The 24,119-nt window shown below is 41.7% G+C and overlaps 2 protein-coding genes across 2 annotated transcripts; one reads left to right on the forward strand and one right to left on the reverse strand.

Annotated features, from left to right (window-relative positions):
* Window positions 1–11,845: 11,845 nt before the first annotated feature.
* Window positions 11,846–14,726, reverse strand: LOC121860512 (40S ribosomal protein S19-like). The gene is made up of 5 exons (XM_042357673.1): window positions 14,653–14,726; window positions 13,081–13,154; window positions 12,799–12,841; window positions 12,540–12,666; window positions 11,846–12,093 (listed from the first exon to the last, which is right to left on the reverse strand). Exons 2-5 carry the CDS (start codon window positions 13,149–13,151, stop codon window positions 11,870–11,872), a joined length of 465 nt encoding a protein of 154 aa, XP_042213607.1. The 5' UTR covers window positions 13,152–13,154; window positions 14,653–14,726; the 3' UTR covers window positions 11,846–11,869.
* Window positions 14,727–15,322: 596 nt separating this feature from the next.
* LOC121860513 (protein lethal(2)denticleless-like) lies at window positions 15,323–24,021 on the forward strand. The gene is made up of 8 exons (XM_042357674.1): window positions 15,323–15,450; window positions 16,378–16,629; window positions 17,627–17,818; window positions 18,175–18,279; window positions 18,862–18,997; window positions 19,181–19,386; window positions 19,957–20,159; window positions 22,416–24,021. Exons 1-8 carry the CDS (start codon window positions 15,360–15,362, stop codon window positions 23,598–23,600), a joined length of 2,370 nt encoding a protein of 789 aa, XP_042213608.1. The 5' UTR covers window positions 15,323–15,359; the 3' UTR covers window positions 23,601–24,021.
* Window positions 24,022–24,119: the final 98 nt, after the last annotated feature.

Below are 24,119 nucleotides of genomic sequence, written 5' to 3' on the forward strand. Positions count from 1 at the left end.
GTTATGGTTAGGTTATGGTTAGGTTAGGTTATGTCAGTAGTGTTAACAGTCGGCCTCGTTGTCCGGTAACAGGAAGGCTATTAACCACCTCGTCTTCCTCTGCTCAACCAACCACTGTCCGTGTCTTCCTGTGACGTCATCATCGTTCTCCCAAGAGGTCGACTCCTGTACACATTGACTCTTGACATAAACGTCCTAATCCAGGTTTTGACCTCATATTTCACCTTAGATATTAAATTCTTGGTTTAATTTGAGTTTTGTGATGGTTTTAGATGATGATATTGGTTTGAGGAGGTTTATTATAGGGAAAGTTAGTTAAATATGGGTTTTTTTGATAGTGTAGTGGGCGGTCATGGTAAACAGAGCTACAGTTCGAGAGGAGACTGGTGGAGCCTATCCACACATTCCTCACTTCTCTGCAACACATCCCCTCACACCCTTCATTCCTACATCCCCCACACCCTTCCTCTTCCCTCCCCACTAAACTAATCAACAAAGGAAACTGTCAAAATACCCCTCCCCAGCTTACCTGCCCTCCCTCCCCTTACCTCCTCCCCTCACCCCCTCCCTCACCTGGCCATTGTTCCTATATACATTATTTATTATCACCTGTCTCTCTTATTTGTTACATCTACTTTATGTTACCTTTCGTACCTGTGTCTAATTACATTACCTTGTTACCTTATTATCTACCTGTGTTACCTACCTGGCCTCTGTTACCTGGCTTGTTACCTGGCCTCTGTTACCTGGCCTCTGTTACCTGGCCTCTGTTACCTGCCTGTGTTACTTTTGTGATTATTGTTATAGTAATTATCACATACTTTAATTATAGGTCTTTCAATTACTACTACTACTACCACAATTCACCACCACAATCCCCACCACAACCTACTACCATCCCCACTACCACCACCCCCACCTACCACAATCACCACCACCACCCCACCACCACCTACCATTCCCCACCACAATCCAACCAACCACTACTACCACCATCACCAACCACTACTACCACCATCACCAACCACTACTACCACCATCAGCTACCACTACTACCACCATCACCAACCACTACTACCACCATCAGCTACCACTACTACCACCATCACCAACCACTACACACCATCAGCTACCACCATTCCACCGTCATTATACCCCGCAACATCTTATTAACCCAGGGTACAACCACAATTCAGACGTGTGTATGTTGTGTGTGTGTGTGTGTGTGTGTGTGTGTGTGTGTGTGTGTGTGTGTGTGTGTGATATGCGTTTAATTGTCTGCACGTGTGGGTCTGTGTCTGTTGTTGAGTGATTTTAGACAGACAGACAGACACAGACAGACAGACAAACAGACAGACACAGACAGACAGACAAACAGACAGACAGACCAACCCATCCTAACCCTAACCTAACCAAAGCCGGAAGGAAAGATGTTCTAGGCAGTGAAATCATCTTACATTTGTCACCTGAGTTAAGATGTCTGGTACGTGTAGACGGATTTAAATAATTATTGAAGTAATAAGAGGAATATTGATACATCTCTCTCTCTCTCAGCGGCAGGTGAGTGAGGGAGACTAACACCTTTATATCACTACGTCATACTGGTGATTAAGACCCGCCAGGTGTGTTGGTGATTATAATGCTTCACCCTCTCCAACACATCTCCATCATCCTCCCTCCAACACTTCCTCCAACGCTAACCATCAGAGGCCCATTATAACTTGGACCTATTGAAACTGGGGCCTATTAGAACTGGGGCCTATTAGAACAGGGCCCTATTAGAACTGGGACCTATTAGAACTGGGGTCTATTAGAACTGGGACCTATTAGAACTGGGGTCTATTAGAACTGGGCTTATTAGAACTGGGGCCTATTAGAACTGACCTATTAGAACTGGGGTCTATTAGAACTGGGGCCTATTATAACTGGGACCTATTAAAACTGGATCTATTTGAACTGAGGCCTATTAAAACTAGGACCTATTAAAACTGAGCCTATCAGAACCGGGGCCCACTAGAACCGGGGCCCACTAGAACCGGGGCCCACTAGAACCCTACCACAGTCACAACAGGACCTAGTGAACCAGTCACCTGTTAATTAAGACCCACCAGGTACACACTTGCTCACCTGTAATCAAGAACACACACACAGGTAGACACTCGCTGGCATGCAGAGTGGTGTGAAGAGGAACGATTTAGTATTCACCTGTGTGGTGTTTGGGTTGTCTGAAGCACACCTGAGTCTACCTGCGGGTAACAGGTGTGTGGGGGAGGTGTTGTGAGGGGTGGGGGAGGTTGAAGGGGTGGGGGGTGTATGGAGTGTGGGTAGCCTGTACGAGTCCTTCATACATACATACATACATACATACATACATACATACATGCTACATACTTGTCTGTTACCCCCCTCACCCCTTCCACTTCACCCTCACTTTATCATCACCCCTCCCACACTCCTCCTTCCCTCACTCCCCACCCCTCACCTCAGCAGGGAGACAATGCCATCATCATCTGAGTTCAGTCTCTTGGAACCTCCAGTAGGTCATTCAGCTCAGCTCAGAGAAGACAAAAAATGGCCATCTCTCTTTTGTTATTCGCGTCCTGGGGGGTCATGGAGGAGGAGGGAAGGAGGGAAGGGAGGGTAGGAGGAGGGTGGGAGGGGAGGGAGGAAGGAAGGAAGGGTAGGGAGGAGGAGGGAAGGAGGAAGGAATGAGGGTAGGGAGGGAGGGTGGGAGGGAAGGAGGAAGGAAGGAAGGAAGGAAGGGGTAACACAACACAACACCCACGGAACTCAAATCAACATTCTTATCTCTCAGTAACAGTAACAACAGAAACAACTCAAACGTTCCCTAAAGTAACACTCTTAAACTCCGCTTCTGTCTCTCAGTAGCAGGAACAAGAACAACTCAAACGTTCCCTAAAAGTAACATTCTTAAACCTGCCTCTGTCTCTCAGTAGCAGGAACAGGAACAACTCAAACGTTCCCTAAAAGTAACACTCTTGAACCTGCCTCTGTCTCTCAGTAGCAGGAACAGGAACATCTCAAACGATAACCAAACTCCATCAACTAGTTTTTCCAAGTCAATTTGTATGTAAATCTGCCTCAAGGCTCCAGGCGGGCGTTAGCAACATGTCCCTCTGAGAATGTCAACTTTTCTGAGCATTTAATTTTTTTTTGTGGGAGGGGGGTTAGGATGCGGTCTAATGGGCACAAGTTAAGTGTGTGTGTGTGTAAGTGTGTGTGTTTGTGTGTGGCTTCTATATCTCTCTCTCTCTCTCTCTCTCTCTGTTTTCTCTAATGGCCTCCAGTACTGACAAACGCCCCCATATCCAACCTAACCACCGGAATGACAAGAGCTCAATGACCAGACTATCGAGGTAACGGGAAGATGCGACAAAACGCCATTGTAAAAGAAAATAGTTTAGTTACCCCCTTCAAGTTATTAAAGTGCAGTAAAACGGGGTTGTAGAGGCGGTGGAAGGGGTGATGGGCTGGGTATAGATGAAGGGAAGAATACCCCATCCTTTGTCTCTGTCTGTCTCTGTCTGTCTGTCTGTCTGTCTGTTCCAGTGAGATATTTTATTAGTATTTTTTTAAACTTTTTATATAGAGAAAAAATGATTTATTAGCAACATATGAATTGGTTAAGTTAGGTTAGGTTAGGGTTAGGTTAGGGTTAGGTTAGGTTAAGTTAGGTTAGAGTTAAGTTAGGTTAGAGTGTAGTGTAGTGTAGTTGAATGGAATGCACCGGAAGCACAAGTGTACCAAGACTGATAAATAAACAGAGAAGACTGTACTGAGTGTGTCAACAACAAATGAAATGGAGAGGGATACTGAGGTGAGAGGGGTGAGAGAGGGAGAGATAGTGAGAGAGGGAGGGTGAGGGGGGTGAGGGGAGGGGTGAGGGGTGAGGGGTGAGGGAGAGGTGAGGGTGGAGAGGGAGGGGTGATGAAGAGAGGGGTGAGAGGGTGAGAGGGAGGGGTGATGAAGAGAGGGGTGAGGATAAATAAGGGTAACTAAATTAACCTCCACTTCGTTATACCTAAAAAAATCATAAGACCTTTTAAAGAGCGATGATCCTCCTCCCCCTTCCCTCCCCAACATATTATGCACATTTGGGATATAATTCATAACTCACCTCAGCGGCCATGGCCAAAGCTGTCACCTGGAAACCTCACTTAAATGGCCATGTTACGAGAGGGAAGACTTGGTTAGGCTTGGTTAGTGTTTGGTTAGGTTAGGTTAGTGCTTGGTTAGGTTAGTAGTAGGTTAGGTTAGAGTATACACAGGTTTCAGTAGGGATTTAATGGTTTTTAGAGACAGACAGACAGACAGATATACAGACAGACAGAAACAGACAGACCCCCAACTGTCTCATAAACCACACACTGTAATTAGTCGTTAACACACCCTCCTTGGCTGACTGGTAACGAAGAGTCGACCGTAGGGTGTGAGTACCCGTGTTCGACTCTCCTGGGACTACGCCACATCTGTTGTCCTGGTGAGAGAGAGAGAGAGAGAGAGAGGAGAGAGCCACCATGACCCCTACACAATTTTAATAGGATGAGCCCACCAAATATATCACAGTTCAGTACCGTCTAATTTGCCTACCGTCCCATCTGTCCTGGTCCCGATAATCTGTCCCGATTACGACCTATAGTCCAGATTACGACTTTCTTCCCGATAATGTGTCTCCCGATTTTAATAATAATAATAATAACAATAATAATAATAATAATAATAATAATAATAATAACTCTAAACGCCTTGGTTGTTCAGGTGACGGGCAGGTCGAAGAGAATGATTGAAACTCTCCTTTTGACTCATTCAATATGTATTAATGTGGTCAAAACCTGCAGACAAGGCGTTCATTAGTAATCTATCCGATATATAACTACCTTATTGCTCTAGATAAGGCAGGAACGAGTAGGGATAATTAGTCCACAATATTTCAGTACTGAGGGCATGTCATCGCTTTGGCTGTACTTACAAGCTCGGGTCAATGAATAAGTATGGTGATAACAGTGACACTAATAACAATAATGTTTAAATTTACTTCAGGTCAGGTCAGGTCAGGTGGCCGGCTACTGATGGTTACCGTAACATCACTCAGGTGTTACAGAACCGGATATACCAGGCCAGATACTTCACGGCTGACCGGCCTGATGCATCGTCTCTCTCTGCTGCCCTGACTAACCTAACCTGACCCTAACCAAGTGACAGTAAAATGCTAAGACAAAAAGTCGAAATAACCATACACAGACGTACACACACACACACACGTACACACACACACACACACATACACACACAGTATTAAAGTTAATTCCCAGTAATATAAGTGTAAGAAACTGACGGTATGACAATATCTAAATCGGGTACAAAATTTATCTTAACTTCAAGATAAGTCACAATAAAACTCCCTAGACATTTCTTAACAAACTCGTAAGTAAAGATTATCCATTGATCTCATAATCCAATGCACCTGGGGCCTGGTAGAGGTGAGTAAGGTTACACAAATAACAGTATTAAGGTGTTCACTCTATCATCTTAGGAGGAGAATGACAAGACTAATCCCGGGCATCAGGAACCTTGAGTACAGAGACAGGTTAAAGCATCTTAATTTACACTCCCTTGAGAGACGTAGAGTGAGGGGCGACCTGATAGAGGTGTATAAATGGAAGTCAGGGCTAAACAAAGGTGATATTACAAAGGTACTCAAACTATCCAACCAGGAGCGAACTCGTAACAATGGTTTTAAATTAGACAAATTTAGATTTAGGTGTGAAATAGGTAAACACTGGTTTGTTAACAGAGTAGTGGATGAATGGAACAAGTTACCAAATATCATCATTAACTCGAATACGCTGGATAGCTTCAAAGAATAATTTACCTTTGTAGTATATGTTAAAAATAAGTCTATATATATATATCGAGCTATGTAATGTGTGTAAGCAAAGGCGTACGACAACTTAAAAGTTCAACAATTTTTCAACATCGTCGTCGTCCACAACACCGACTTCTCTGAACCCGAATCGATAAGTACAAATCCAACACCAAAACTCTGAACCCTTGAGTCGATAAACGGGGCAATATTTCTCAGTAATTAAACCTTATGTCTAATAATTTGTGATAATTATGTTAACTATGAGTATAATTATCCATGTGTAATTCAGCTGGACTTAGCAGACATGGCCACTGTAATTATTGGAGGAATTATTCTTGATTAACGACCAATATCTGCCATGTCAGGCAAAGTTTATTGAATTTTAATAATTATATATTATATTTATAGAATAATTACCATAATCGGTTATAAATCATATAAGCTTTACTCATCGGGTTCAGAGGTCGGTTTACTGACGTCATCAGCCGTTGCGGGTCGCTTAATAAATATGAGTTTTGGAAATACAAAATTAAGCCTGTTACTGGAATGAAGGAAGTTAGTTAATATTAATATCTTTCTTCTGCCAATATTTCTTCACTTAAGAGGCCAACCACTTGGAGAATTGACCCGACCACAACTGGGGTCATATAACGTTTGGCGAAAGACTTGTTATTTGTGTCTTTTAGAGATAATAATGTTAACTCGTTTTGTTATCAGTTGTACTTTAAATACTATCAAATTATTCCTTAAGATTCACATAGAAAAATAATATTAATTTAATCGTTAAATATTTAATTGTGATAAAATCCGCCAGAGAAAAAATATCGTACGCATCGCATCTAATGTTAGCAGTAATACCACGAACATCACTACCCAACCAATTATTATTGTGAGTCGACATTTGAGAATAAAAACATATTTAGATTAACCTAATACAAAATAATATAAGATTAATATGTTATTATAAGTCAAATTTATTTATTTTACGAGAGGTAAGTCATTAATGATGGTGTTCGGTAGAGTTAACAACATTAAACATTCGGGTTCGGTGTTAAAGTGACTACAGACGTAAGGAAATATCCTCTTATTTCACATTATTAATCCTTATTTCTCCTTATTAATTGTCGTTTTCATCTGATTTATCAAAATTATTTAATCTAAAACGAGTTATATAGAGGACATTTTCTTATTAGTGAAGGTTTAAATATTAAATAAAGGAGACAAAGTTACGCACTATTGAGAAGTACAGTTTTCTGGACCCGCGGCTTCTTTAACCTTGAGCTGTGACCTCTTATCTACTGGCGTTTATTTTCACTGGCGTTCATCTTTATTGGCGATCATTTTCACTGGCGTTCATCTTTATTGGCGATCATTTTCACTGGCGTTCATCTTTATTGGCGATCATTTTCACTGGCGTTCATCTTTATTGGCGATCATTTTCACTGGCGTTCATCTTTATTGGCGATCATTTTCACTGGCGTTCATCTTTATTGGCGATCATTTCACTGGCGTTCATCTTTATTGGCGATCATTTCACTGGCGTTCATCTTTACTAGCGATCATTTTCACTGGCGTTCATCTTTATTGGCGATCATTTTCACTGGCGATCATCTTCACTGGCGTTCATCTTTATTGGCGATCATTTTCACTGGCGTTCATCTTTATTGGCGATCATTTTCACTGGCGTTCATCTTCACTGGCGTTCATCTTTGTGGCGATCATTTTCACTGGCGTTCATCTTCACTGGCGTTCATCTTTATTGGCGATCATCTTCACTGGCGTTCATCTTTATTGGCGTTCATCTTCACTGGCGTTCATCTTTATTGGCGATCATTTTCACTGGCGTTCATCTTCACTGGCGTTCATCTTTATTGGCGATCATTTTCACTGGCGTTCATCTTCACTGGCGTTCATCTTTATTGGCGATCATCTTCACTGGCGTTCATCTTTATTGGCGATCATTTCACTGGCGTTCATCTTTATTGGCGATCATTTTCACTGGCGTTCATCTTTAGTGGCGATCATCTTTATGGCGATCATTTTCACTGGCGTTCATCTTTATTGGCGATCATTTTCACTGGCGTTCATCTTTATTGGCGATCATTTTCACTGGCGTTCATCTTTAGTGGCGATCATTTTCACTGGCGTTCATCTTTATTGGCGATCATTTTCACTGGCGTTCATCTTTATTGGCGATCATTTTCACTGGCGTTCATCTTCACTGGCGTTCATCTTTATTGGCGATCATTTTCACTGGCGTTCATCTTTATGGCGATCATTTTCACTGGCGTTCATCTTTATTGGCGATCATTTTCACTGGCGTTCATCTTTATTGGCGATCATTTTCACTGGCGTTCATCTTTATTGGCGATCATTTTCACTGGCGTTCATCTTTATTGGCGATCATTTTCACTGGCGTTCATCTTCACTGGCGTTCATCTTTAGTGGCGATCATCTTTATTGGCGATCATTTTCACTGGCGTTCATCTTTATTGGCGATCTTTCACTGGCGTTCATCTTTATTGGCGATCATCTTCACTGGCGTTCATCTTTATTGGCGATCATTTCACTGGCGTTCATCTTTAGTGGCGATCATTTCACTGGCGTTCATCTTTATTGGCGATCATTTTCCAGCGTTCATCTTTATTGGCGATCATTTTCACTGGCGTTCATCTTTATTGGCGATCTTTCACTGGCGTTCATCTTTAGCGATCATTTTCACTGGCGTTCATCTTCACTGGCGTTCATCTTTACTAGCGATCATCTTCACTGGCGTTCATCTTTATTGGCGATCATTTTCACTGGCGTTCATCTTTATGGCGATCATTTTCACTGGCGTTCATCTTTACTAGCGATCATTTTCACTGGCGTTCATCTTTATTGGCGATCATTTTCACTGGCGTTCATCTTTACTAGCGATCATTTTCACTGGCGTTCATCTTTACTAGCGATCATTTTCTCTGGCGATCATTTTTACTAGCGATCATTTTCACTGGCGTCATTTTCACTGGCGTTCATCTTTACTAGCGATCTTTTCACTGGCGTTCATCTTTACTAGCGATCATTTTCTGGCGATCATCTTTACTAGCGATCATTTTCACTGGCGTTCATCTTCACTGGCGTTCATCTTTACTAGCGATCATCTTCACTGGCGTTCATCTTTATTGGCGATCATTTTCACTGGCGTTCATCTTTACTAGCGATCATTTCACTGGCATTCATGTTTACTAGCGATCATTTTCACTGGCGTTCATGTTTACTAGCGATCATTTTCACTGGCGTTCATCTTCACTGGCGATCATTTTCACTGGCTGGGGTGGTTAATCTTCAGGTGAAATAAGCTGGGGTGGTTACTCTTCAGGTGAAATAAGCTGGGGTGGTTAATCTTCAGGTGAAATAAGCTGGGGTGGTTACTCTTCAGGTGAAATAAGCTGGGGTGAGTTACTCTTCAGGTAAATAAGCTGGGTGGTTACTCTTCAGGTGAAATAAGCTGGGGTGGTTACTCTTCAGGTGAAATAAGCTGGGGATGCACAGCATTCACAGCTTTGGGGAGGCAGCTTAACTTGAACCAACAGCTCAGGGGTGAAGTAACTATGGCATCTGTACAGCATTCACAGCTTTGGGGAGGCAGCTTAACTTGAACCAACAGCTCAGGGGTGAAGTAACTATGGCATCTGTACAGCATTCACAGCTTTGGAGAGGCAGCTTAACTTGAACCAACAGCTCAGGGGTGAAGTAACTATGGCATCTGTACAGCATTCACAGCTTTGGGGAGGCAGCTTAACTTGAACCAACAGCTCAGGGGTGAAGTAGCTATGGCATCTGTACAGCATTCACAGCTTTAGGGAGGAAGCTTAACTTGAACCAACAGCTCAGGGGTGAAGTAACTATGGCATCTGTACAGCATTCACAGCTTTGGGGAGGCAGCTTAACTTGAACCAACAGCTCAGGGGTGAAGTAACTATGGCATCTGTACAGCATTCACAGCTTTGGGGAGGCAGCTTAACTTGAACCAACAGCTCAGGGGTGAAGTAACTATGGCATCTGTACAGCATTCACAGCTTTGGGGAGGAAGCTTAACCTGGAAACCACCAGCCAGGTGGAAGTAACCATGGCATCTGCACAGCATTCACAGCTTTGGGGAGGCAGCTTAACTTGAATTCAACAGCTCAGGGGTGAAGTAACTATGGCATCTGTACAGCATTCACAGCTTTGGGGAGGCAGCTTAACTTGAACCAACAGCTCAGGGGTGAAGTAGCTATGGCATCTGTACAGCATTCACAGCTTTAGGGAGGAAGCTTAACTTGAACCAACAGCTCAGGGGTGAAGTAACTATGGCATCTGTACAGCATTCACAGCTTTGGGGAGGCAGCTTAACTTGAACCAACAGCTCAGGGGTGAAGTAACTATGGCATCTGTACAGCATTCACAGCTTTGGGGAGGCAGCTTAACTTGAACCAACAGCTCAGGGGTGAAGTAACTATGGCATCTGTACAGCATTCACAGCTTTGGAGAGGCAGCTTAACTTGAACCAACAGCTCAGGGGTGAAGTAACTATGGCATCTGTACAGCATTCACAGCTTTGGGGAGGCAACTTAGCCGAACCAACAGCTCAGGGGTGAAGTAACTATGGCATCTGTACAGCATTCACAGCTTTGGGGAGGCAGCTTAACTTGAACCAACAGCTCAGGGGTGAAGTAACTATGGCATCTGTACAGCATTCACAGCTTTGGAGAGGCAGCTTTAGCAATGTTGTGTGGCTTCCATGACATATTACAGCTAATGGTGAGGCCTGGCATATCTATTACAGAATGATTGTGTCCTGAAATGTAATTGGTGGGAGATCATCTAATTTAAAAAGTGTAATTGGTAAATATTGAGTTTTATTACTAAATTTAACCAAGTTTCTACCTTCCCATTCAGAGATGCTGTACAGATCTGCATTGATAGATGTAATGATGTCAGCTCTAGTTTGACAAGGGAATCACCTTATTATGGGTTAACAGTCTATATATTATTCATTATTTATACTGTAATATTTTCTATACATTAATATTATGTTTATTTCTTTAGTTATGGTTGCTTATGGTGACCCCCAGGCTGTGAGTATTGTGGAAATGATTTAATTCTCGGAGAACTTGTGTTTTGTTATTGTTTAAAGGAAGGTTATTTTAATTAACACCAATAGTTTCACCAGGTTAGTAGGAGAGAATTGACATTGGAATCCCAGAGTCTCCGAGAATTGACATTAGAATCCCAGAGTCTCGGAGAATTGACATTGGAATCCCAGTCTCCGAGAATTAATATTAGAATCCGTCTCCGAGAATTGACATTGGAATCCCAGAGTCTCGGAGAATTGACATTGGAATCCCAGTCTCCGAGAATTAATATTAGAATCCGTCTCCGAGAATTGACATTGGAATCCCAGTCTCCGAGAATTAATATTAGAATCCGTCTCCGAGAATTGACATTGGAATCCCAGTCTCCAAGAATTGATATTGGAATCCCAGAGTCTCCGAGAAACTATTTAATTCTCGGAGACGGTGCTCAGTAGTGTTTAGTAATATTTAAAGTAAAGTCAAGTTAACTTTCACCCCTTGTCACTTAAACCACATCTCAAGGTTCACATTTTGATAATCTTTCACCTTTAGTTCTGTTGTGTGTTAATTCTTCAGTAATTTCTCCAGTTAGGTTAATTTAGGTTAGGTAATAAGGTCAAAAGCACAACAGGGAGGAAATTGCCTCATTAACTTGGAGATTTTTGTAACTCTGCATAATTAAGACCCCAATATATTCTGAGTTATCAAGGCCATAAAAAATAGATACATCATATAGACTACATTTACGTGTACTGTAAATGACCGTACTGTTGTAAATCATTCCGTAAACGCAAACAAACCATTTTTACGTAAATATTGTAAATAACTCATAAATCGGGATCAAGAAAAAAACCACAGCTCACGAAAGACTTAGTTTATTCGTTTACTGAGCAGTGACAACGATGGGGGCGGGCTTGACCTTTGCCGCGGCCTTCATCTGAGCGGCTATACGGTCCAGATCTCTGTGGCCCTGGGAGGTGAGACGTCGGCCGCCGCTGGGAGCCTTCTCGACCAGTTTGAGGGTTTCCAGGGTCTGTAGAGCCTTGCGAGCTACGGCACCTGAGCTCTTGCAGAAGTGGGAAGGAGCGGTGCCTCGACTCTGACGTGCTGTAAAGGGATCAGGGGTGCTTTAGGGTACGTTGGGGTTAGGTTATTCACACACATACGTACATGAACATTAAGATACTATATAAGCATTACGCACACACGACAAATATTATCAGGTACTACGCACATATTTTACTTTACACACGCACACACAACAAACATCATGTTACTACATACATAAACCTTACGTACATAACCTTACTTTATGTACACACACACACGAACATTATCAGAGACTACATACATAAACCTTACTTTACGCACACACTATATCAAACAAGAAATCCATTATAATGAGGTTTTACTCTACACATTATATCAAACAAGAAGTTCATTATAAGGAGGTCTAACTATCACAATTCCCAGATTTAATTTCCCGAGGTTGTAAATAAATTATCCGATAACATCCCCCAGACCCCAAAGGAAGCGACATAATGCTGACTCACCGCCGAAGACCTTCTGGACGCTTCCTACGCCAACGGGAGAACGGAGGTAGATGTGGCGGGCAACAGCGGCCACACGCGTATAGAACCAGTCGTCATCGTAGGGGGCAAGCTCCTTGAATTTGGCCGTCTGGGGGAGTAGAGAAATTAGTGAGAGAGAGAGAGAGAGAGAGAGAGAGATATTCCCCCCCTCTCTCTCTCTCACACACACACAGCCAGTCTCTCTTTCTCACACACACTACCTGAATCACCCAATAATTACCTTAACGAGATCAGCCCAGTCTGGCACCTTGACCTTTCCTGACCTGAAATAGAGAGAAAGGTCACTTATTGACACAGATAGATAGATAGATTTATGGGATAGACACACAATAGCTATGTTAAATAAGTCAAATGTATATCAAGGAATTTCTTCAATGCTAGCTTAAGGTTAGGTTTGGTTAGATTAAGATTAGGTAAGGTTAGGTTAGGTTAGCATAAGGGTAGTTAATCTTCAGGTGAGCGTCTCCATTAATTAACAACATAACCACGTCGTTCGCCTCACTTTTTAAGGAACTCTGCAAAAGCCTTCGTGAAACCTTGCTGGTTAACGTCCTTTACGCTGACACTCGGCATCTTCTGCAAAACAACAACAACAGTAAACAACAACAACAACAGTAAACACATAACTATCAGTATTCAAGAAACAATAATATATGTTTGGTTAGGTTAATATTTTGCTAACCTAAAATTTAACCCAATATTAACTTAACCTAACAATCTATTTTAACTAAACCAAACATAATCTTAATTCTATTCTAAATGCAAATATAACCTAACCCAACCCCATCTAATTCAGTGTAACTAACTTAACACTAATGGTACTTAACCTAATCCTAACCTGACTTGACCCTAACCTAACCTGACTTGACCCTAACCTAACCTAATCCTAACCTGACTTGACCCTAACCTAACCTAATACTAACCTGACTTGACCCTAACCTAACCCTAACCCTAACCTGACCCTAACCTAACCCCCTGAGGTAGAAATAGGGTGTCTAATCATCATGTGAAATAAACTATACATACAGGGGTGACTAATCATCAGGTGACCCCATAATTTGTTTGTTCTTTATAATAGAAGAAATTAATGATTTAGTTCCTTCAGTTAATACAAAGAACAATTTATTCTGCCAAGGGTAAATTATCATTGATCACATACAAGGGAACAATGTACTCAACGCCTTGGTGTGTGTGTGTGTATGTATGGTGTGTGTGTGTATGTATGGTGTGTGTGTGTATGTATGGTGTGTGTGTATGTATGGTGTGTGTGTATGTATGGTGTGTGTGTGTGTATGTATGGGTGTATGTATGTATGGGTGTATGGGTGTATGTATGGGTGCATGTATGTATGTATGGGTGTATGTATGTAAGTATGTGTATGTGTGTATACTGTATGTTATATGTATGTAAGTACGTGTATGTATGGTGTGTATGTATGTATGGTGTGTGTGTGTACGTGTGTAATATCAAAATTAAACCCAAAATAACACATGGCTATCTTATTTAACTTATTTCTCCCTTATTTAAACTTATCCTCTCATAAATAATACCTTAAAACATACCTAAAACCCTTAACTCGATCCTTAAATCCTTAAAATATCCTAAAATAGTTAAATAAGACGAAAAATATCAATAATAATAAAATATTTCCCTTAACTCCATCCTGGACCATGTGGGGAGGAATCATCTCACATTACCATCTTATTTAACTTATTTCTCCCTTATTTAAACTTATCATCTATTAAATAATACCTTAAAACATACCTAATACCCTTAACTCGATCCTCAAATCCTTAAAATATCCTAAAATAGTTAAATAAGACGAAAAATATCAATAATAATAAAATAATACCATTAACGTGTTCCACCATCCTCGACCATGTGGGGAAGGCATCAACCCACATGACCATCTTATTTAACCAATTTCTCCCTTATTTAAACTTATTTCTCTATTAAATAAAACCTTAAAACATACCTAAAACCTTAAATAAACCAATCAATACCTTAAAACACCATAAAATAACGGAATAATCGAGTTTTTAGACATTAAATGAGGATTTTTGGGGGGACTTACGGCGTCTTGTTGATGATGTGAGGGAAGGAGTCAGGCCTCTCTATGACGTCACGTCGTAGGGGGACAAGTGACCATCGTCTTGCGCACCGATAGATAGAGGGATAGATGGATAGATAGATGGATAGATAGATAGATAGATGGATAGATAGATAGAGGAATACATTATATAGATGTTTATATATATTGATAAATGGATAAATTCAGGCGTATATAGATAGATAGATAGATGGATGGATAGATGGATAGATGGATGGATAGATGGATGGATAGATGGACGGATAGATAGAATAGATATATAGATAATTATATATATAATATTATTTTAAAACTAAAGGGATAACAAAATTTTCTGGTAATAATGAATGCTGTTAAACCTCTCAATATATTAATTTCCTCAATTATTTATAACATTATTAACAAAATAAATACCATAATTAATTATATATATTTTAATACACTAAAATAAAGCTTAAACTACGTAATTAATTAATGTTTAATATAATTTAATATATAAAATTACATAGGTATTAATAACTCAAATATGGTATTAATATAAGAAAAATTATAATAGATATAATTAGTGTTTAATAATCCATAAATTAAATATAAATATAGTGTTAAATAATCGATAAATTAAATAAAAATGATTAATTAATGTTTTTTTAGGTATTAATGAATTCTGTTTTTGGCGGGAAGAGTTTGTTTACATGGTGGAGGAGGAAGGTAACGAGGCCATGAAGACTAACACTAATTACCACCTTATTACTGAGTTAATTACCAAGAATATCAAAGGTTATTGTAAGTAATGTAAAGTATAAGTTTATATTAAGTGTCTGGGGTGATATTATTAGTGTAAGTGGCTGTTAAGTGGTTAAATGGGGTAGGGTAGGGGATGGTTGTTTGGTTGATACAAGAATTAGTATTTTTAGTTAATTTACTAAGATTATTTGAGGATATTGTATATTAAGTAAAGTATAAGTGTATTTAAGGCTTTTTTGTTAAGTATAAGTGTCTGTAAAGTAGTTAAACTGAAATAAAACCCTTAAATATGTATTAGTTGTCTCCTGGTTGGTACAGTAATTCATATTTAATTATTTTTCATGAATATTAAAGGATTTTGTAAGTAAAGCAAATTATAAGTGTATATGAAGTAGTAGTTTAAGTATTAGTTATACGTTGCCCTGTATAACCTAACCTAACCCCCACCAGGTAGCATTAGGTTAATTAATCACCAGGTAAAGCCAACTGGATAAAGGCGGATAATCTCCATGTGATATAATCTATATAATTTATGCTGTAATCTATATAATTTATGCCATAATCTATATAATTTATGCCTTAATCTATAATTTATGCCATAATCTATATAATTTATGCTATAATCTATATAATTTATGCTATAATCTATAATTTATACCATAATCTATATAATTTATGCCTTAATCTATGTAATTTATGCTATAATCTATATAATTTATGCTTATAATAATCTATATAATTTATGCCTAATCTATATAATTTATGCCTAATCATATAATTTATGCTGTAATCTATATAATTTATGCCATAATCTATATAATTTATGCCTTAATCTATAATTTATGCCATAATCTATATAATTTATGCTATAATCTATATAATTTATGCTATAATCTATAATTTATACCATAATCTATATAATTTATGCCTTAATCTATGTAATTTATGCTATAATCATTCCCACAGACACTGGCCAAGTGAAACAAGCACAACAGAGTCTATACGCCTGGGGTTTTAAGTGTTATCGGAGCGACGAGTATGAGGGGATTGCAGCCGATGTTCCTGGCGGCTTCTCTCAGGGTGCAGCGGAACCTCCCATTTATGTGTGTAAATTCGGAGCGGGTGCGAATTACGGCCACATATTGGTGTTAGCGAACGAGGATGGCCAGATTGGATTGAGGGACACTCGGAAGATTGGTCCCGTGTCCCCCGTACCAGGTAAGAATAGCTATGGGGTGTGTGTGTGTGTGTGTGTGTGTGTGTGTGTGTGTGTGTGTGTGTGTGTGTGTGTGTGTGTACTATAGGGTGTGTGGTGTAGACTCTTCTCACTTCAGGATTAACCTAATACTATCACCTAAATTAACCTTCCCTAGGGCCTCACCATTAGCTGTATATGTCATGGAAGCCACACAACATTGCTAAAGTTGCCTCCCCAAAGCTGTGAATGCTGTACAGAGGCCATAGTTACTTCACCCCTGAGCTGTTGGTTCAAGTATATAAGGGATTAATTGGTCCTTCCTTGGAGTACTGCTCTCATATCTGGGGTGGCTCTTCAACTGTTAGAGAGGCTGGAATCAAAGGCTTATTAACTCTCCTCCTTTAGTTGATAATCTCTCTTCTCTTCACCACAATGTTGCTTCACTCTCTCTCTTTTACAGGTACTTTAACGGGCTGCACCGTGGGCTGGTGTCTTGCTCCTATCCCCCCCTCTCCCCCTTAGGCCCCATTGTGGGTCAGTGATCTGTCCCCGGGCGAGTTATTACCCATAAAAACACTAGGACAACTGACTCCCTCAGCCATGTGTCATTATAAGTATTTTTAGTCCTTTATATAACTTTAATATTCTGTTGTAATGATAAACGTTACATCCAGGAATAATCAGTAATTACTTGAACTCTTTTTCCTTCTCTGAATATCACTGCTAAAGGTCAGATTTGAAAAACACACACAAGCTTTGATCAGCCATTTAAGCTTTTATCAGTCATCTAAGCTTTGGTCAGTCATCTAAGCTTTGATCAGGGAAAGACTAAAGTTCATTTTAATTCATGGGAAAACTATTCTACTTTTACAGTTTGAAACTTTTAAAGATTAAACTGATGTCACTCCTGAGATGTCATGATGTTAGTTAATAAATAATTTATCTTCTACCAAACTGATGTCACACCCCAAGATGTCTTTCCCGCTAGATAATAAACAAACTCCTGCCTCACCCTAGGCCAACAGATCCACGACAACGCCATCTTTGACGTGTGCTGGGTGCCCGGCGCGGCTGAATTGGTGTCGGTGTCGGGCGATCAGAAAACTGCTGTGTTGTCTGTACGAGAGGACGGCACTCTGGACGCAACGCTCGCTCTGATTGGTCACACGAGATCCGTCAAGACTGTACATGTTAATCCCTACGACCCTTGTGAGTATCTGTCTAGGGGTGTCTGTTAGTCTGTCTGTCTGTCTGTGTTGTTAGTTTGATTACTGTGTTAGTCTGAGTACTCGTGTGTGTGTGTGTTAGCTTGCATGTACTCTGTGTTAGTTTGAGTACTCTTTGTGTTAGTTTGAGTACTCTTTGTGTTAGTTTGAGTACTGTGTCTGTTAGTCTGAGTACTCTCTGTGTGTATAGGTCTGTTTGTTAATATGTAATGTTAGATTAGCTTATGTAAGGTTGGATTAGTTTATGTTATTTAATCAGTGAATTAATCTAGGCTGGTTAATTTTCACGATATAACTACATCTCTCTCTCTCTCTCTCTCTCTCTCTCTCTCTCAACAGGTGTGATAGCAACAGGAGCTCGAGACGGCAATGTTATAATCTGGGACAAACGCTGTAAACCTTACCACAAGGCTGATGAAATAGCTCCAGCCCACCATAGTATTGGTAAGTAGCCCACCATAGTATCGGTCAGTAGCCCACCATAGTATCGGTCAGTAGCCCACCATAGTATCGGTCAGTAGCCCACCATAGTATCGGTCAGTAGCCCACCATAGTATCGGTCTTTACGGTGATCATTTATGAACACCCTGTGGCCCTGTTAGCTGGAACAATTGGTCCAGAACACTTCCAGGAATGACACATTTCCAGATAACCAGACGACTCTCTCAAACCTGGAAAAATATCCCCCCCCCCGTCTCTGGAATTTTCCGGTTACGTACTGGGATAATTTTCTCAGAATTTTCAGTAAAATCGTTCCCAAATCCGGAATTTTTTTTTTAAATTACGGATTTGGGAACGACGAGAAAAATTAAATTCATGCTATTAGAGAATTCCGGGTCTGAGGGATTCATGATCATCACTGTATTATTCACCACTGTATTAGTCATCACTATTATTCATCACTGCATTATTCATCACTGTATTATTCATCACTGTATTAGTCATCACTGTATTAGTCATCACTGTATTAGTCATCACTGTATTATTCACCACTGTATATTATTAACCGTTGTTTATTTTACGCAGCCAACAGAAGCGTAGCGTCTCCGAGCTTCCGTAAAGGCGCGGTGACGGCGGCGGCCAACGCGGCGGTGAACAACAGTGTGACCGGTGTCGTCTTCCAGAAACAACACGTCGTTATATCGTCTGGAGCTTCCGATGGGTAGGTTAGGATTTGGTTAGGGTTTGGTTGGGTTAGGTTAGGTTATGTTGGGTTAGGTTATATAATTCCTGTGTAATTTTTAATCCTGTGAAGAATAGGGTGATTAATCTTCAGGAGAAATATAAACTTAACTATGGGGTGTTGATCTCCGAGTACAGTGACCCATAACCACGTCTCCGGCAGGCTAATCAAACTGTGGGATCTCCGCAAGACTCACGGAGGAGGACGACGCGGCCCCCAGTGTCAGAGTTTCCTGGAGCACAGCGGGCGGTCGTCACACAAGGGGTACACAGCTCTCTCTGTCTCTCCAGCTAGGGACGTTCTCTACGCCTCCTGTATGGATAATGTGATCTACGCTTACCACCTGGCTAATCCGACCCCGAAGCCAGGTATGTTTTTGACCCTAACCAAACCTAAACCAAGCCTAACCTAAACCCAACGTAACCTAAACTAACCTAATCTAACCTTACTGAACATAATCTGATCTGACTTAACCTAATAAATGTAACTAATTTAACCTGATCTAACCTACCCTAACCAAAACCCAACCTACCCTAACCTAACCTAACCCAACCCAACCTAACCTAACCTGGTAACATAAGGTTGTTTAGTAATCAGATGAAATAATCTGGGGGTGTCTAATCTTCATGTGATTCTACAAAATATGTTAGTAGATCATATTATTTTACTTGTCACACACCCCACACACTCTACATGTCACACTTTACACACCCCACACACCCTATACACACCCCCACACACCCTATACACACCCTATACACACCCTATACACACCCTATACACACCCCACACACCCTATACACACCCCACACACCCTATACACACCCCACACACCCTATACACACCCCCACACACCCTATACACCCACCCCACACACCCCACACACACTCCCCACACATTGTTTACATCGTCGGTAATAACTAATATCCCGTTGACAGTCGCTGAATACACAGGCCACAAGAACCTGACGTATTTTGTCAAGTCATGCATCAGTCCCTGCGGCTCGTATATACTGAGCGGCTCCAGCGATAACTCGGCTTATATATGGTTGACTGATCGCCCGGGGAACCCCATAGCAAGACTCTCGGGACATTTTGCCGAGGTTTCGTCCGTCAGTTGGTGTCCCGAGGATGATGGGAAGGTAGGTAGGGTTAGCTTAGGGTATGGTAGGGTTATGTTAGGTATGGTAGGGTTAGGTTAGGTAGGGTATGGTTGTAAGAGGGGGTTGAAGGCTGTTTCATTTTAGTTATTATATTATTTTTATCTAGCTGTGTAAGATTGATTTGAGGTGTCATATTTTCTTGTGTATATTAATAATTAAATTTTTTAAGTCTTTCTTTCTATAAGTATCTATCTTATATTTCTTTAGTTATTTTCTATACTTTTATCTTATATTATTTAAGTTCCTCTATATTTATTCTTATCATGGCTTAGTTATTCTTACTATACCATTTATGATACTTACCACAGTAGCCACTCAGACTTATCAGAGTTTAACACAACTCAGTGATGTGTCAGGTAGAGTGGTAGACTCAACCTTTTGGCAGGTGAATTATAATGAATATTTTCTGAGAACCAAATATTGTAAGGAATAGAGCGGTGATACTCGACGTTTACTAAATCAATATTTATTAGGTTAAGACCGGATAAGGTGTCAGTTTAACACACTCAGCTAAGACTAGAGCCTTGGGTCTTACTTTACAATTCATAAAATAAATCTTCAATTCTTGGTTACAACTTTAAACAATCATTATATTACTTCACTGCCACTACAGATGGTTATATGACACACTTGACAATATCCCAAATTAACTTATTATTTATAACATCGTGTTATTTGGGAACGAACAACATGGCACTTTTACTAGACCTCAGTTGGTAGTATTAATAATGTACTCACAACCCACATGACAAACATTACTGGTACTGTCAATATTTATGGGTTCACTACTCAACAACTATATGTCTGGTAGTTATCCCCAACCAGGTACACCAATACTGTTTGGTACATATAACTGTGAGCAGCACACCAGTCACTGTGCTACACCAACAAATGGAGTGTGCTGTTAGGGTCAGTCCCACACTCCGAGAGGGAGCTCATCCCACGGGTTTAGTTCCCAGGGTGCGAGAATCTTGTAGTTTAATCGTGACGAATTAACGACATCCTGTAAGATAGCCAGTCCCCGGTAGCTGCTGACACCCACTCTGTGCCTGGAGGTGCGTCGAGGAATAGTCGCAAGCGTGAGTCTTCCTCGTATATTTGTTTGTATACGGGCAACTGAGCCATGCACCAGACACGCCAGAAGGGCTTATCACACAATGACAGAAACTACATTTAAATCAGCTGTTGTTGGCTACACCAGACACGCCAGAGGGGCTTATCACACAATGACAGAAACTACATTTAAATCAGCTGTTGTTGGCTACATTTAACTATGAAAATCAATGCCACGGGTCAGGTGAATTTATTATGTCTGTTGTTATAATCTAATCAGAGTTTGAGCTTCTCAGGAAAAGGTGAAATGGGCGTCAAATACACACACTGACAACACCACTTGTACAGGCTCGGCAACACTACACACAAGGAGCCTCTATAGTGATATACAGAGTTTGACAGATTATTGTCAGGAAATTAATTGCTTTCTTCAATAGACAACTGACAAACTACAAACCTTAGATTCTTTGGGCATTAAAATAATCTAACATCTGTAGTACTTGGAAGCTGATGGCTGTTCCCCACTGATGGTATGAGATGCCATTCTTACTGGCAGACTCGACGCTCACTTATTTGACAGATTTTACCAACAATAAAGACAGTTGAAGCTTTTAACATCACTCACAAGAGATCTTCTATGTTTCATCTGTAATCAGACATCTTTAATTTGACTTAACATATACAACTACAGACGCAATTTAAAATTTTGACTCGAGCCGCTGGATACTAAGGAATAACTGAGTCTCGGACGCACTCCAGGGGTGAGAGAAAACATACGCCTCAGATGGGAGACTCAGTAAAGAAAGCCTCGCTACGTGTTTTGTGGGCTATTGAGCGTAATGTGAACCGTCTGATTTTACGTTAACTGACGTGTACGACCGTGGTCATTACATGGTGAAGTAGGGTTAGGGTAGGATAGGGTAGGGTTAGGTTAGGGTAAAGTAATGTAGGGTTAGAGTATGGTTAGGGTAGGGTTGGGTAGAACAGGGTATGGTTGGGTAGGTCATGGTTAGGTTGGGTAGAACAGGGTATGGTTGGGTAGGTCATGGTTAGGTTGGGTAGGACAGGGTATGGTTGGGTAGGTCATGGTTAGGTTGGGTAGGACAGGGTATGGTTGGGTAGGTCATGGTTAGGTTTGGTTTGTTATTTGTCGTTTGTTTCTCATATTATTGTCTCTAACAGCTGGTAACCTGCGCCGACGACATGAAAGTCCGCATCTTCCGGCGGAAAAACTGCGACATGGACGACTTCGACGAGAAAATAAACATCCGGGGAACATCCGAGCCGTACGGAGAGGAACGCGGCGACGGGGAGACCGGCGGTGTGGCGGTGAGTCGAGAGAGAGTGCTGTCAGAGTGCCAGGAGTCACTACCCCCGCGGCCCGTCACCCCGAGCACGTCCGGGATACGACCGCCCGTCACCCCGTCCAGCACCAGAGGACGGGGCGGTCCGGGGGCGTCGGGTAATTCTCAGACGCCCCGGAACAGGAAAGGGGGTAAGACCACCCCGTGTACCCCTAAGACCAACGAGCGTAACACGTTACTCCAGTGGCTGTCGCTGGCCAAGACCCCCGGGTCCCAGGACTCTCCCAGGACGGCCGTCAGCGAGACCAAGAAGGCCGGTCTGAAGCGTAAACTGACCGACCTCATCCGCGAAGACCAGGAGAACGTCAAGACGGAGACCGAGCCCAAGTCTCCGAACTACGGTAAGAAAAATGTCCTTTGTTCCGCGGCCGACTCGACCAACCGGCTCTCCCCGCCGCCGAGTGCCGCCAAGATGCTCAAGTACGGCGACGACTCGGACGCGTCTCCGGGCCGTCGGGAGAAGGAGAACGACGGAGAAGTGACAGACAGCGTGGAGCCCATCGAGGCCCGAGACAAGGTGGTACTCGGGAACGGCTTCAGGACCCCGGTGACGAACGTTTCCTCCAGACTTGCGGAGAAGAACGCGGTCGGCGGCGACGCGAAAAATGATGCGGTCGTTAAATTGCCGGATCCCCTCGTTAGTAAACAGACCGTTTCCCCTCCCGAGCCATTTAAATTCGGACGTCTCTCGTCCCCGACGGCAAACCTACCCAACTTTATCGTAGACGGGCGTTCCCCACACAGCCGACCAGAGACCAGAGTCGAAAAGAAACGCAACACCGACTGGCTTACGTCCCTCGGCCACCAGAGGAAACTAAAATTCACGAGAACGCCGGACAAAGTCGTTAAAGAGGTAGCCACGCCATTAGGCTCGTCCCCACACAAACACACCGAGAGGAAGAAGGTCTTACAGATCAAACACAAAAAAGACTCGACCTCAGACGCCACAAAGGTTCCGTCGCTGGTAAACGATTCGTCTCGCTCGGACACAAACGTCAACTAGATCAAGAATTACAACGTCGGCTGTAAATACCAAAGGTCCATAGTCACTGTAGCTGTAGTTCCTGTAACCTGTACCTGTACCATAGCTGTAACCTGTACCTGTACCATAGCTGTAAACTGTACCATAATTGTATATCTTTGTAATTCTTGATTTTTATTGTTTACCGACTAAGCTCCGCCCACTTGTACCTCCCCAGTAGTGAACCCTAAGCAACGATGACTGCTTAAGGCCGTGAACTGGGGACAGAGGCCGCGTGTATGTGAGATCTCATTGGCCGTTAAGTCAGCAGTGGGCGGAGCTTTCTGTAGGTATGTTGATTATTTTTAGCGTTTAAATGGCGGCCATCAACAGTGGAAGTTAGCTGTAGGGACGGTGGCCATCATCAGTGGAAGTTAGCTGTAGGGACGGTGGCCATCAACAGTGGAAGTTAGCTGTAGGGACGGTGGCCATCAACAGTGGTAGTTAGCTGTAGGGACGGTGGCCATCAACAGTGGAAGTTAGCTGTAGGGACGGTGGTCA

Source organism: Homarus americanus, unplaced genomic scaffold (assembly GCF_018991925.1).
Source record: "Homarus americanus isolate GMGI-L3 unplaced genomic scaffold, GMGI_Hamer_2.0 scaffold47654, whole genome shotgun sequence".
NCBI lineage: Eukaryota > Metazoa > Arthropoda > Malacostraca > Decapoda > Nephropidae > Homarus > Homarus americanus.

Coding starts and splice junctions, on each gene's coding strand:
- LOC121860512 (XM_042357673.1), bottom strand. CDS start 13,151: ATGCCGAGTGTCAGCGTAAAGGACGTTAACCAGCAAGGTTTCACGAAG. Junction 12,842..13,080: donor TTTGCAGAGTTCCTTAAAAA/GTGAGGCGAACG, acceptor TCTCTATTTCAG/GTCAGGAAAGGTCAAGGTGC. Junction 12,667..12,798: donor ACTGGGCTGATCTCGTTAAG/GTAATTATTGGG, acceptor CTACTCCCCCAG/ACGGCCAAATTCAAGGAGCT.
- LOC121860513 (XM_042357674.1), top strand. CDS start 15,360: ATGGTGGAGGAGGAAGGTAACGAGGCCATGAAGACTAACACTAATTAC. Junction 17,819..18,174: donor TGTTAATCCCTACGACCCTT/GTGAGTATCTGT, acceptor CTCTCTCAACAG/GTGTGATAGCAACAGGAGCT. Junction 19,387..19,956: donor TAATCCGACCCCGAAGCCAG/GTATGTTTTTGA, acceptor TCCCGTTGACAG/TCGCTGAATACACAGGCCAC.